Source organism: Hypanus sabinus, chromosome 21 (genome assembly GCF_030144855.1).
Source record: "Hypanus sabinus isolate sHypSab1 chromosome 21, sHypSab1.hap1, whole genome shotgun sequence".
Classification (NCBI taxonomy): domain Eukaryota; kingdom Metazoa; phylum Chordata; class Chondrichthyes; order Myliobatiformes; family Dasyatidae; genus Hypanus; species Hypanus sabinus.
The window spans coordinates 39,204,558-39,218,080 of NC_082726.1; the positions used below are offsets into that span (position 1 = coordinate 39,204,558).

Below are 13,523 nucleotides of genomic sequence, written 5' to 3' on the forward strand. Positions count from 1 at the left end.
AGGCTGGACCTCCAGATAATTTTCCACTTTGGGAAAATACAGTGTCATCCCTTATGACAACTGAGAACAGCTATTGAAACTGCTTTGGTTTATTATTACAATTATTATTATTGCCAAATGTACCAAGATGCAGTGTAAAGTTTGCCTTGCATACTGTTCATACAGACAGATTCATTACACAGTGCACTGAGGTAGAACAAGGTAAAACAATAGCAATCCAGAGTGAAGTGTAACAGCTACAGCTAAAGTGCAATGCCAATAAATAATAAGGCACAAGATCACAACGAAGTAGATTGTGAAGTCAAAGATCCAATTTATTGTACTATTTAAAGGCTATTTATTGTACTATTTAAACAGAAGCTGTCTTTGAGCCTGGTGGCATGTGCTTTCAGGCATGTATCTCTGCCCGATGGAGGGGAGGAGGGGAGGTAGTGTCCAGAGTCTTTGTGAGGACTGACCAGTCAGGGATTTGGTAGTTGGCTTCAGCACCCAGCAGGCAAATGCCCTGGATGTTCTTTACAAATTTACATTCAAGATAACCTGAAGTCTGATTTTAGTGCTGTTTTCTGCAATGAATATATGAGACCGCAGGAAAATAGGAGGTGGAGGACACTCAGCCCTACGATTCTGCCCTGCCACTCAATAAGATCTGCCTCAAGCCTATCTCCTCTTCTGTGCCTGGTCTCCATAGCCTTCAGTTTCCCAATCCTTCCAAAATTTATCTACTTCTGCTTTATATACCCCCAATAGTGCAGCCTCTTTATCCCTCCAACTGTGTGTCTGTAGGAAATATCTGTCATGTATTTGATGGGTTTTTGACTGTAAACCAGGCTGTTCGGCTACAAAATGTGAAGGTCAGGAAAATCAGTTTGAAGTTGTCACATCAGTTTTTGTTTTAGCATTAATGGTAGTTCATTTCCATCCACATTTCCTCAGCCTACATGAATGGGCAACTAGCTTGTAATAGTTTTCTCTCTTCCTGCAAAACTGGTTTAAAACTAGATCATTCAATTCAATACTTTTCCATCTGATAAAAGGGCAAAAATACCACAGCAGAGGAGGCCAATCAAGTATGTGACTACCCTCTGAGAAAGTTACTAGTTAGACCAATATTTGTTTCACCCCCCCCCCCAACCAGCTCTTCCCTGTAAATCTATTTATTTCAAGTAGCTGCCCTTTTCCATTATAAATGTTGCTGTTGAATCTGCTTTCACCATTTTTTCATATTCACACTGGAATTCACGGCCCATGTACAATCCAGATTCCCCTCCATAGATGCTGCCTGACTTGCTGAGTTCCTCCAGTATTTTGGATATGTTCCCTCAAGTCTCCTCTGGCTCTTTGGTTTGATATTCTCTTGCTACTGCAGTGACAACTTCTCCTCATGTTTAAACCTCCATCAGTTTGAACTGTTCAATAGGTTCAATGTCAGAGAAACGTATACAATATACATCCTGAAATTCTTCTTCTTTGCAGACATCCACAAAAACAGAGGAATGCCCCAAAGGATGAATGACAGATAAAACGTTCAAACCCCAAAGCTCCCCCAACTCCACCTCCCACGCACAAGCAGCAGAAAGACAATGATCCCCCCTGCCCCCACCAGCAAAAGAGCATCAATGCCCCCCACCAAGCACTCAAGTGTGCAGCAAAACATCAATAAAGACACAGACTTGCATTATCCCAAAAACTACTCATTCACCCGATAATTCGACATACCACAGGCTCTCTCTCTCTCTCTCTCTCCCTAATAAGAAAAAAAGAGATGTTCCTGTTTCACAGCAAAAGGGGAAACATAACAAATGGTTCGTTGAAAAGTCTGTTGCGTTACTTTTTCCGAGCTCTGCCCCTGGAGAGTCAACACTAAAAAGACTCAGCTCTCCAGGCACACAAGCCCCAGTAGCTAACCTGCTGCCCCCGATTTTCATTCCCTGATACACATTCCCACATTGCTCCCTGGGTCCAATGATCCAAATTGTGAATAAGCAAGAATGGAAGAAAGCCACCCAAATGTTATTCCTTAAGAATAAATCAAAACCATACTTTTATTTGCCTACATCAGCAAGCTAACATGCAGTACCTTGCAGTCATCTAGCATTGTTTCTAGTTATTGTGCTTACCTCAATCTCTGCAATCTTTATGATGTTTATTTCAAAATAATCCAGCTCCTGGTGATTTTCCAGCATAAGGAGATACCTGTTGACTCTCATTGGCTTGTTCATTTTGTCAGGCCAGTAGCCATGACACTTGACCTTTCCCAGCTCGTGCTGATGTGTCATCATGGCAATGACATCAGCCTTGTTTTCCCAGATCATTTGCCAGAAGTCACTTGTGGTGCCGGGCAGTGGTCCTTGGCAGGCAATGTACCAATACTCCTCAGTGCCAATCGGCATCCTGATGTAACTTGCATTGATATAGCCATGGTCTCCGATGGGAACACGAGTTTTGTCATCTGTGGTTTAGGGAATAGATGCAGTTCACAGTGATAGGGCCAGCTTAGTGAGCAGTACACAGAAAATGCAACCCGAAACAGGCTACAGGAAATCTCCAATAATCTGCCAGCCAACTATCCTGATGGTTCACCATCTGATTCGCCACTTGCTGTTCCCACACTCCCCAGCCAGTCATCAGATACTGGTTTCTAACATCCCCACCACTCACTCAAGCCCTAATTACAACATTCCCAACCACTCACAGCGTTCCCAGTTTCTGTACTCCCCAACCATTCACCTAGGACCTGGTTACAACATGCCCAGCCATTCATGGGGTTCCTGATGCCTGCACTCCCCTGCTACTCACCCCAAGCCCTGGTTACAGCATCCTCCAATGACTCACGAGAGATCTTGTTCCTGCACCCCCTAACCAGTCACCAGGGCCTTGATTACAACACTCCCCAGCAACTCACTAGATCTCCAGTTACAACATTTCAAACCACCCACTGGATTCCTGATTCATCCCCTCCCCAACCATTCAACCATTCTAATTATCCTTGAAAGATCATTACTAATGCCTCCACAATCTCTTCAGCCACCTCTTTTGGAACCCTGGAGTGTACACCATCTGGTCCAGGTGACATCTACTTTCAGACTTCCAGTTTCCCTAGAACCTTTTCCCTAATAATGGCAACTTCACACAATTCTGACCTTTGGCACTTTCAAACTTCCAGACTACTGCTAGTCTCTTCAACAGCAAAGACAGATGAAAAATACTAATTCAGTTCATCTGCCATTTTTTTGACCCCATTACTACCTCTCGAGTGTTGTTTTCCAGTGATCCAATATCCACTCTTGCCTCTCTTTAACACTTTAAGTACCTGAAGAAACATGTGGTATCCTATTTAATATTATTGGCTAGCTTACTTTCATATTCTATCTTTTCCTTCTTAATGTCTTTTTAGCTGCCTTCTGTTGGTTTTTAAAAGCTTCACAATCCTCTAACTTCCCACTCGTTTTTGCTCTATTATATGTCCACACATCAGCTTTTTTTATGGCTTTGACTTCTCTTGTTAGCCATGGTTGTGTCATCTTGCCTTTAGAATTATTCTTCCTCTTTGAGATGTATACATTCTGTATATATTCTTTGCCTTCTGAATTGCTTCCAGAAATTCCAGACATTGGTGCTCTGCTGACATCTCTGCCAGTGTCTTTTCCAACCAATATTGGTCAACTCCTCTCTCATGCCTCTGAAATTCCCTTTACTCGTAATACTGATACATCTGACGTTAGCTTCTCCTTTTCAGATTTCAGGGTGAATATGATCACTTGCCTCTAAGGGTTCTTTAACCTTAAGCTCTTACTGGTGCCAGAATGGTTATTGGTTTGTGTATCTCAGAACCTGCTGAACTCCTGGGATATTAATGTACAGCAGTCTCTAGAGTTTACAGAGAATGATGTGAAAAACAAAAAAAAAATCCAGTGAGCATCTCTTCTGTGGATGAAAACACTTTGTTAATGAGAGAAGTTAGAGGAGAATGGCCAGAATGGTTCAAGCTGACAGGAAGGCAACAAAAACTCAAACAACCATGTATTACAACTGTGGTGTGCAATGTATGGCCTTCGAGCCTTGAAGTGGATGGGCTACAGCAGCAGAAGACCATGAACATACACTCAGTTACAGAAGATGCCCACTAGAGTGGCCAGTGAGAGAAAGTATGTTGTGGCAGTAAAGAGTAATAAAGCACAAAATGTAGAAGATAATGCTACAATTACAGAGAAAGTACAGTGGAGGTAGACAACTAAAGAACAAAAGCCATGACATAGTAAATTGAGAGATCAGAAGTTCATACGAGGGGTGATTGATAATTTCATGGCCTAAGGTAGAAGGAATCAATTTTAGAAAACCTAGCACATTTATTTTTCAATATAGTTCCCTCCTACATTTACACACTTAGTCCAGCAATCGTGGGGCATACAGTTCTTGGACCTCCAGAAAGTGTCCACAGATTGGTGATTGATAAGTTTGTGGCCTAAGGTACAAGGAGGTGAGTTATACAGCTCTCGTTGCATGCACATGCAGGTCATCTCTTTGAGTGATTATGCAGAATGTTTGACTTTAATAACTCATCTCCTTCTACCTTAGGCCACAAACTTATCAATCATGCCTGATGAGTTATTAACTTCAAACTTTCTGCAAAATCAAAGAGTTGAACTGCATGTGCATGTAACGAGAGCTGTATAACTCATCTCTTTCTACCTTAGGCCACAAACTTATCAATCACCCCTGCTGTGGACATTTTCTGGAGGTCCGAGATCCTTATACTCCATGACCGGTGGACTAAGTGTGTAAATGTAGGAGGAGACTATACTGAAGAATAAATGTGCTAGGTTTTCTAAAATTGACTCCTTCTACCTTAGGTCACGAACTTATCAATCACCGCTCATATTTATTTACAAGAGGTCCATTCAAAGGCCTTACAACAGCAGGATAGAATCAGTCCTTGAGCCTGGTGGTAGGTGTTTTCAAGCTTTTATGCCTTCTGCTCATTAGATGTGGCAAAAGAAGAAAATGACCAGAGATGGGGGGTGGTGGAGTAAGAAATGGGTCCTTGATTATATTGGTGCTTTCCCAAGGCAGTGGGAAGCGTAGAAAGGGTCAATGTAGGTGAGATTGGTTTCTGTAATGGACTGGGCTGTGCTCACAACTCTCTGCAGTTTCTTGTGGTCTGAGGCAGAGCAGTTGTCGTATCAGGCTTTGATGCATCCAGATAGAATGCTTTGAATGGTGCGTCTGTAAAAATTGCTTCCTTCTATTGCTGGGTTCCCACAGTAACTCCCACTGATCAGAAAATCTCGACTCCATAACACAAAGCTTCCCTAATACTACTGTGTGTTTTCACCACAAATGATAGACCATTATGACAGACCAGCATGTGGCTGAGGCAACAGACCAAAGGAGAAAAAAAACTGAAATACAGAACAGAAAACCTGAAAAACAAAAATGCTGGAAACATTTCAGGAGATGGAGGTTCATCAACCTGAAACATTGACTCTGTTCCTTGCTCAATAGACTCTGCTTGATTTATGGAATTGTTCCCACAGATTTTCTTCCAAAATAGAAAGCTGGTTTTGATGTATTTTGCTTTAGATTGGAATGGACTCAAAAATTTAAGAAAAAAATTATGGATGAAAGACATGGATTTCTATTGAACCTTCGCAACCTCAGGAAATCCCAGGGTTTTTCCAAAGACAATGAAATACATTTGTAATGTAGCAAGTACATTGGCCAGATTGTGCACCGCAAGATCCCAATTGTGGTAAATGAAATCAATGGTCTGAGTATAAACAGAAAATGCTGGAAATGCTCGGCATCAGTGTTAGGGTCTCCCTTTATCATGTTTCCTTTGTTTCTACCCCTTCCCCAAACATTAAATCAGGAATCTCAAGAGAGCGATATAATCTGCAATCATACACAAGTAACTGAAGGAACTCAATGGGTCAGGCAGCACCTGTGGAAGGAAATGGACAGCTGATGTCTCAGGTTGACTTTTCACCTGGATGGAAATTGGGGTCTGGTTTCTACCTATTTTCAGTCCAGATGAAAGGCCATTGACCAGAAATGTTGCCTGTACTTCTCCTGAAAAGTTGTTACTTGTCTTGCAGTAAATTTCCAGCTTTCTCTAGGCTTATCTCAAGTTTCCAGCATCTGCAATCATCTGCTTTTCAATTAACTGAATGTATACTAAAAATGTGGGGTGAGAGGTAAATCTTCTGCTCAACCCTTTGCTTTTCTGTGAAGTCTTTCACAACAAATTGAGAGGCTAGGAGGGGACTTAGTTCACCACTTCGTCCATCTGGGCTTTAAGGGTTTTATTGAGATTTCAAGTCTTAGCTCAGTCGTGTCTATGGTACATTAGTAAGTGTTCAGAGAGCTACTGATGGAGCAACAATAGTCACTGCATTGTGTGGATTCTTATTTATTCAGTAGAGGATACTTACATGGCAGGATGTCTCTGTATCTGTTTTTTTCCCTATTTTCTGGAGCTTTTCCCACTGTACAGTCATCAACAGGTTTCAAATATCTTAGCATCTTAGAGGAAGAGAAAGAGCCAAGTGAGGGTAATTCATTGCGCTTCATTGAATGCTTAATCATGTTAAAAAGGTTCATTGGTATCTGTAGATCTGCTGGCCAAGTATTTAACAGAGGTGTTAGTTACATCTTGACCATTTCCTACCACTGTTCTTCTGAATTTCAGCAACATTGTTAGCTTCTGAGGTCTAAACTTTACTTTGTAGAAAACTTCACATAAGTGCTCATTTAGTTGGAATTTTTGCATTTATTTAACACCTTCAACAATCGCAAGTTGTCCCAAGCCCTCTCTATATTGAAGTGCAGTCACCATTTTTAGAGACCACTTGGCCCAAAGGATTCATGCTGTTCCCGTTAGTCCCATTCCTGCTCTTCATTTCCCTGTGACCCACAAGTTATTCTCTTTCTCTCTCTCTCTCTCAATCACACACACACACACCACCTCACTTTGATTTGTTTTGCCGCTGTCTACACCTCAGGACAATTCACCAACCAGCGTGCCTTTGGAAGGTGGGAGGAAACCAAAGCTCTTGGATGAAGCTACAAAGTCACAGAGGAACCTGCAAACTCCACACCAACAATGTCAGAGGTCAGGGCTGAAGTTAGAGCTGTACGACAACAGCACTAACTGACTAAACATGCACAATGCCAATTACACAGGTAACTCAACTCACAAGATGGGAAAAGCAACAATAAAATGAACTGTTGTTCGATAGTCATTCCCTCTTCTTAAAACTTTTTATCCATGTTCTCTGTAATAGCATACATCAACAGGAAAATCATTAATGGAAATATGATTAATTGTATGACTTATTTGGAGCACAATGTGTCTAGGTTGAATAATCTTCTAATTTATTGCTGTTGTCTGATTTGCTCCAGGATTTCTTGCCTCTATATTCAACAAAGATGAATAACACATTGATGTGACTCATTTGTTTTTATTGAGCTACAGAGGAGAAATGGCTCATACTACAGACCTGATATGGGAATAGAATTATAACGAGGAACATGCTGATATATAGCAGCTCTGGCATCTTGAAGCAGAGAGAGGAGCAGCCAAGGGCTTTGCCTGCACTCACTAGTTATTGCTGGGAAAAACCTATATAATCCAGACAGGGAGCGCTCATCACACCGGGCTACAGGATCTCAGAGACAATTCTCTGAGCGAGAAGAACCACCACTGAATCTATCCTAACAGGCCTGACTGCCAGAAAGCCCTGGCCACAGCTCTGCCAGCTACCTAAACTGTCCAAACTTTTGAAAATTTTAAAGAAATAAACCAACTAAAAAACACTTTAAAAACATAAAACTAAGCTTATGTTGTAGAAACATGCAGTCAAAGGAAGCATGTGCAAACACCACACCCCCCCCCACCCCATATACTCTTCACTTTTAATGACCTACCATGAATTCTTTCAGAGGCTGCTGCAGTTCGACCTGCTGCTGTAGATTTGCAATGGTTGTTTCCAGCCTCTCTCCTGAGTACTTACGGCCCATTGGCCCTTTCCACAAGGACAAACTCATCAGCTCGACCTCAGACACAATGGGTTTGCCTAAAGAGATGGATAAATCAACACTGTATGGGAGTTTTCCATCCTGTGGGAACTGGCAACCCAGGTTACACTTCACTTCCTAATGGACAGAATGCTAACTCACTATTGCTATTCAACAGGAGATAAATATCTGTTTCTGTTTTAGTCCTGTGTGATTCTTCAGGATAAACATCACATCATTCAAAAGAGAGCCCATGAAGAAGCAGAATGTTTACACAGGTGAGGGATAAAAAATAGATATAGGACTATATTGCTAGTCCTACATAAACCTATACTCCAAGTCCTGATCTCCTTTCTCACCTCCCACTCCTGGGTGTAGAACAGGCAAGTTGTATCAATGGAGCCCCACTGTGTTAGCCTGGTTGTACCTTGAACATCCTGGCCAAACTGTGTGTATAAATGCAGTAGAGTCTCAGAAAGCCTGTATCTGTGGGCTGGTTGGTATGAACACTATAGGTCAAGAAGTATTTTATTGCCCCTGTAGACAACTTTGCCTTCCTGGTATTCAGTCTCTGAACGTACCACAGCTGAACTCAGTGGAAGCTCAGTTTCAGCTTCCCAGGGTCCCAGTGGAAGTGAATGACTTTTAACCAATTTGTGAAGGCTATCACAGGGCAGGACAGTGCATCAGACCAGCAGAAGGAATCTCACGGTCTGACATCATGGGATCAATTCTGGGCAGCAATATAGAAATGAGGGCTAAGGCTGTAGGCCACAGAGCATTTCTGATCATTGTAGCGCTGAGAAGAACATTGGTGTATTCAGCACCTTGTCCATTAATCCATCAGTCATGTTCATTTTAGTGGGACAAAACTGTGACCTTCGATGTGCAATCAATAGTTTGATATAGAGAAACACACAGGCATAGCAACAAACAGAAATGGGACACCATTCGGAGTGTTTCAGTGATATTGGCTGAGGTTTAAACGTTTGTCCAGGGCACTGAAATAACATACAGTCTACTTCAGAAAGGATCATGCCCTTTGACCTCAAAATCCTCATCATTCTAGCCCTCCAAATTGACAAGCTTCTTACGGAACAACCCTTCAGATCATCAGCCAGAACCCCAGTTCAAATCCCAGAACCATTTCAGGATGCAGGACCCTCATCATCAACACTTCTGGAACCCATGCAGGAAGGGAGAACTCCCTTAACCCTCCATGAGTGTGAGCATCGGCAGAAAGACAACTTGTGCACTTACTGCCGGGATGCCAGTCACCCACATCTTCAAATGTCCACTGCATCAAAGGAAGTGGCACAACCATGTAGAGTTGAGGAGTCTGCTATCTGGTAATCTCCACCCCAGCTCTTTGTTCCAGCACCATAGACTGACTCACTCGCTCCGTCCTCCTCTATACCCCGATGTTTCTATGCATACAGGAGGCTCAGATAGATTCCGGTGCAGCAGGCAACTTTCTGGACCAGACTCAGTGTGTGCAGCTTGGACTCCCTACTGAAAGATGGAGTTCTAAGTCCTTGCGTTGACTACTCCAAAATCACCATTAAAAATCACTATGCTCGCCCCTTGATGGATAGTACATTCAAAACACTTCGCAGGGCCCAGATCTTCACCAAACTGAATCTGTGGAGTTTGTACGACCTGATCTGCATCCACCAGGGGGATGAGTGGAAGAGAGTGTTCATAACACCCACCGGCCACTATGAATACTTGGTGATACCTTTCAGATTTTCCAGCTGTCCAACCATTTTCTAAGCCTGCATCAATGAGACCCTCTGAAACATGCCTCACAGGTATATATTCGTTTACCTCAGTGACATTCTAATTTTCCCCAAGGCCATGTCTGTCTTGTCCAATCTGTCCTTTAGCATCTTCTCGAAAACCAACTGTACTGCAAATGAGAAAAATGCCAGTTCCATACTCCAATCATTTCTTTTGTGGGTTATGTCCTTTCATTCCTAGGCATAACCATGGACCCAGAAGAAATGTGTGCTTGATTGAATGGCCTGGATCATGCTCTCTCAAACAGCTGCAGTCTTTCTTGTGCTTCTCCAACTTCCACTGCAGCTTCATGAGAAACTACAATCAAATCTCCAGTCCCTTTGCCTCCCTCTCCAATTTGCCTACCTGACAGATATTTCAAGGAGTTAGAGAGATGCTAACATTCTCTGCCGTCTGAACCCCTCCAGACTTTTTGTAGTAGAGGTGGACACATCTGACATGGGTGCCAGGGCCATCTGCTCCCAGCAGGGACCAGACAGGAAGACACAGCTTTGAGCCTTCTTCTCGAGCAAGTTCGACTTTATGCAGTGCCATTATGGAGTAGAAGACAGGGAGGTACTCATAATCAAATGAGCCTTCGAGAAATGGAAGCACTAATCCCGTTCTGATCTGGATTGACCACCAGAACCTCAATCCATTCCAGTAGAACCATCAACTCAACCCACATCAGGCTCGCTGGGCCCTCTTCTTTGAGCAATTCAACTTCAACACCTCCTACTGACACAGCTTAAGGACCCTAAGGTGGATGCTCTATCATGACAGTTCTAATCAGCTGAAACATAGATCAACCATCAGCCCATCATTCCATCCTCACAGATCTTAAACCCTATTGTCTGGGACCTTGAGAACCAGATTCACCAGGAACAATAGCATGAGCCTGCTCCTGCTGACATAACTGACAACCACATGTACGTGCTGGAGTGCACCAAGGCACTGCAGTAGATCCACTCTTTGCCCATCTCTGGCCATCCAGGTGCACAACGGGCTCTGGAGATTCTGTAATGCTTGTTCTGGTGGCCCACCATGATGACAGATGTACATCAGTTCATCTCTACTTTTCCTCAATATGCAGAGTCCAATTCCTGTAACCAACAGACCTCTGGGTTCCTGTGACCCTTACTGGTCCCTCAAAGCCTGTGGTCCCACAATGTCATGGATTTCTTCACAAGTTTTCCTTCTTCTAATGGGACCAAGGTAATCACAACAGTGCTGGACTACTTCTCCAAGGCCGTCCACTTCATTGCTCTCCCCAAATCTCCCTCAGCTGCTTAAAAAGGCAGACCTGTTCTCCAACATCTAGTTTGTCTCCACAGCTTCCCCTGGAATTTGTGTTGGACCAGGGCCAAGAATTCATCTCCTGTTCCTGGTGAGCCTTTTGCTCCCACTTTCACACCACAGTGAGTTTGTCCTCCAGCTATCATCCGTAGACCAATGGACAGGCAGAAGGACCCAATCAGAAAGTGGAGAAGTTTCTGCGGTGCCTCGCCACATCTAACCTTTCCGTATGGAAGAAGAAACTGCTTGGGGCTGAGCTGTCCAATAAATTACACACTTCCTCTATCACGGGTATGTCACCCTTTGAAGTACGTCATGACTAACAACCCCCATTGTCTCTCACAGAGGAGCCAATGGTGGAGGTCTCGTCCGCCAGGGAACTGATTCTCCACTGCTGATATTCTTAGAAGACAGCATGAAGGGCCAATTGTGTCTATCGCTGGTGACCAAGGTGACCAAGCTCACATTTCGCATTTTATTCCCCATTATCAAGACCTTTGCCCATTCATTTAACCCATCCATATCCCTTTGCAGCTTTCTTACATCCCTTTCACAAACTACGTTCCCACCCAACTTTGTGTTCGCAGCAAATTTAAATTTCATATGAAGTCTAGCTTCACTTGGTAAACATTGTAAAAGTTGAGGTCCTACATTGACCACTATGCCAACCAGAGAAATATCTATTTATGCCTACCCTGTTCTCAGCTAAGCATTCAGACCTCCAGATACCACCCCCTATACTTCTAATTTCTGTAACAACTTTTGATGCTGCACTTTACCAAATGCCCTCTGGAAATCTTAGTACATCCACGGTGTGTGTGACTTATTCAAAGATCTCAAATAAATTATTTAAGCATGATTTCCCTTACATAAACCATGTTGACTTTGCCTGATTAATTAAACTTTTCTGTGTCTTGCTGTAACATCTTTAATAATATCTTCTAACATTTTCCCTATGACAGATGTTAAGCTAACTGTAAAAGGATATTAACGAGAGGTGATGACTAAAGTCATTTGCAGCTGTATGAGAAATAGATACATTCGATAAGAATAAATCATAAACCTACACTAATTATTCTTTCAGCAATATATACTGCAAAACACAAAAGAATAACAATCCATTATAGCCAGCTTTCACAGTAAGCAATACAAATTATTATTTTCCAATGTTGAATCTATTCTCTTTATGGGAGAAAGGGAGTTGCAGAAGTTGTAGCTCTGAGACTCACCTGTAGGGGGTGCAGGCACTCTGCAAGAGGAGAGAGGCAGCTCTTCATCATTACTCCAACAATCTGAATCACAGCTCTCGTCTTTATCCCCACACTGTTCCTCATATGTACTAACACAGAACTTCCCTCCTGAGTGCCTTCTGCTGCAATTCGCTATGCTTCAAAGTAAGAGAGAATTAAATGGTTGGCTTCCCTGATATTAATATTTATTCAGTTCCTAAATGAGTAATGTTGTAAGCATTTTGGTAAGCAGAAAATGCAAACAGATATATTTAGTGTAATGGCTGTTTCATAAGTGTTTAAAATAGAAGGGGTTGCAGGAAAAATAAATGACTGTAGATTATTGCAAACCCTAAGACATTCGGATTCAAAGGACCCGAGGTCCTTTAACATCTGCCGGACGATGCTGAGGATGTCCTACGAGTCTGTGGTGGCCAGTGCTATCGTGTTTGCTGTTGTGTGCTGGGCAGCAGGCTGAGGGTAGCAGACACCCACAGAATCAACAAACTCATTTGTAAGGCCAGTGATGTTGTGGGGGTGGAACTGGACTCTCTGACGGTGGTGTCTGAAAAGAGGATGCTGTCCAAGTTGCATGCCATCTTGGGCAATGACTCCCATCCACTCCATAATGTACTGGTTAGGCACAGGAGTACATTCAGCCAGAGACTCATTCCACCGAGATGCAATACTGAGCATCATAGGAAGTCATTCCTTCCTGTGGCCATCAAACTTTACAACTCCTCTCTCAGAGTGTCAGACACCCTGAGCCAATAGTCTGGTCCTGGACTTATTTCCACTTGGCATGATTAACTTATTATTATTTAATTATTGATGGTTTTATATTGCTATATTTCTACACTATTCTTGGTTGGTGCGGCTGTAACGAAACCGTTTCCCTCGGGATCAATAAAGTATGTCTGTCTGTCATTAAAGAGGGAAAACTGCTTCCTTCTCTCGGCTTGGCCACAGGAGGTGAATTGTGCGGTTGACTCTGCAAGCTCCTTCTCTGGACCAATTGCCAGGTTTGTTTGGGAAAAACTTACAACAAAAAAAAAATTCTGGAATAGCTTTCTAGTGGATTTTTTTTCCCAAGAGGAGACTCTTGAGGGGAACTTCTGCTCGTAGTCAGGATCAAGCACATAGGCATGGAGGTTGTCCTGATTGGCTTTCATGAACTTAACCAATTATCTTTGAGAGTGG

General features: G+C 42.8%; 1 protein-coding gene across 6 annotated transcripts in view; it reads right to left on the bottom strand.

The window, feature by feature from the left end:
- The window catches only part of LOC132378980 (tyrosine-protein phosphatase non-receptor type 13-like), a 411,889-nt gene that overhangs the window by 26,381 nt on the left and 371,985 nt on the right, over window positions 1-13,523 (bottom strand). For 5 of the 6 annotated variants that reach the window (XR_009507250.1, XR_009507249.1, XM_059946390.1 and 2 more), the window contains exons 42-45: window positions 12,324-12,481; window positions 7,930-8,078; window positions 6,435-6,525; window positions 2,121-2,452 (exon numbers count right to left, since the gene is read on the bottom strand). Coding sequence is in view for 3 of the 6 variants with exons in the window: in XM_059946390.1 (XP_059802373.1) it covers window positions 2,121-2,452; window positions 6,435-6,525; window positions 7,930-8,078; window positions 12,324-12,481 (730 nt within the window). In the remaining 3 variants the exon portion in view is untranslated. Of the gene's footprint in view, window positions 1-2,120; window positions 2,453-6,434; window positions 6,526-7,929; window positions 8,079-12,323; window positions 12,482-13,523 lie in introns of those variants that run through there. The other variant, XR_009507251.1, reaches the window with a different exon arrangement.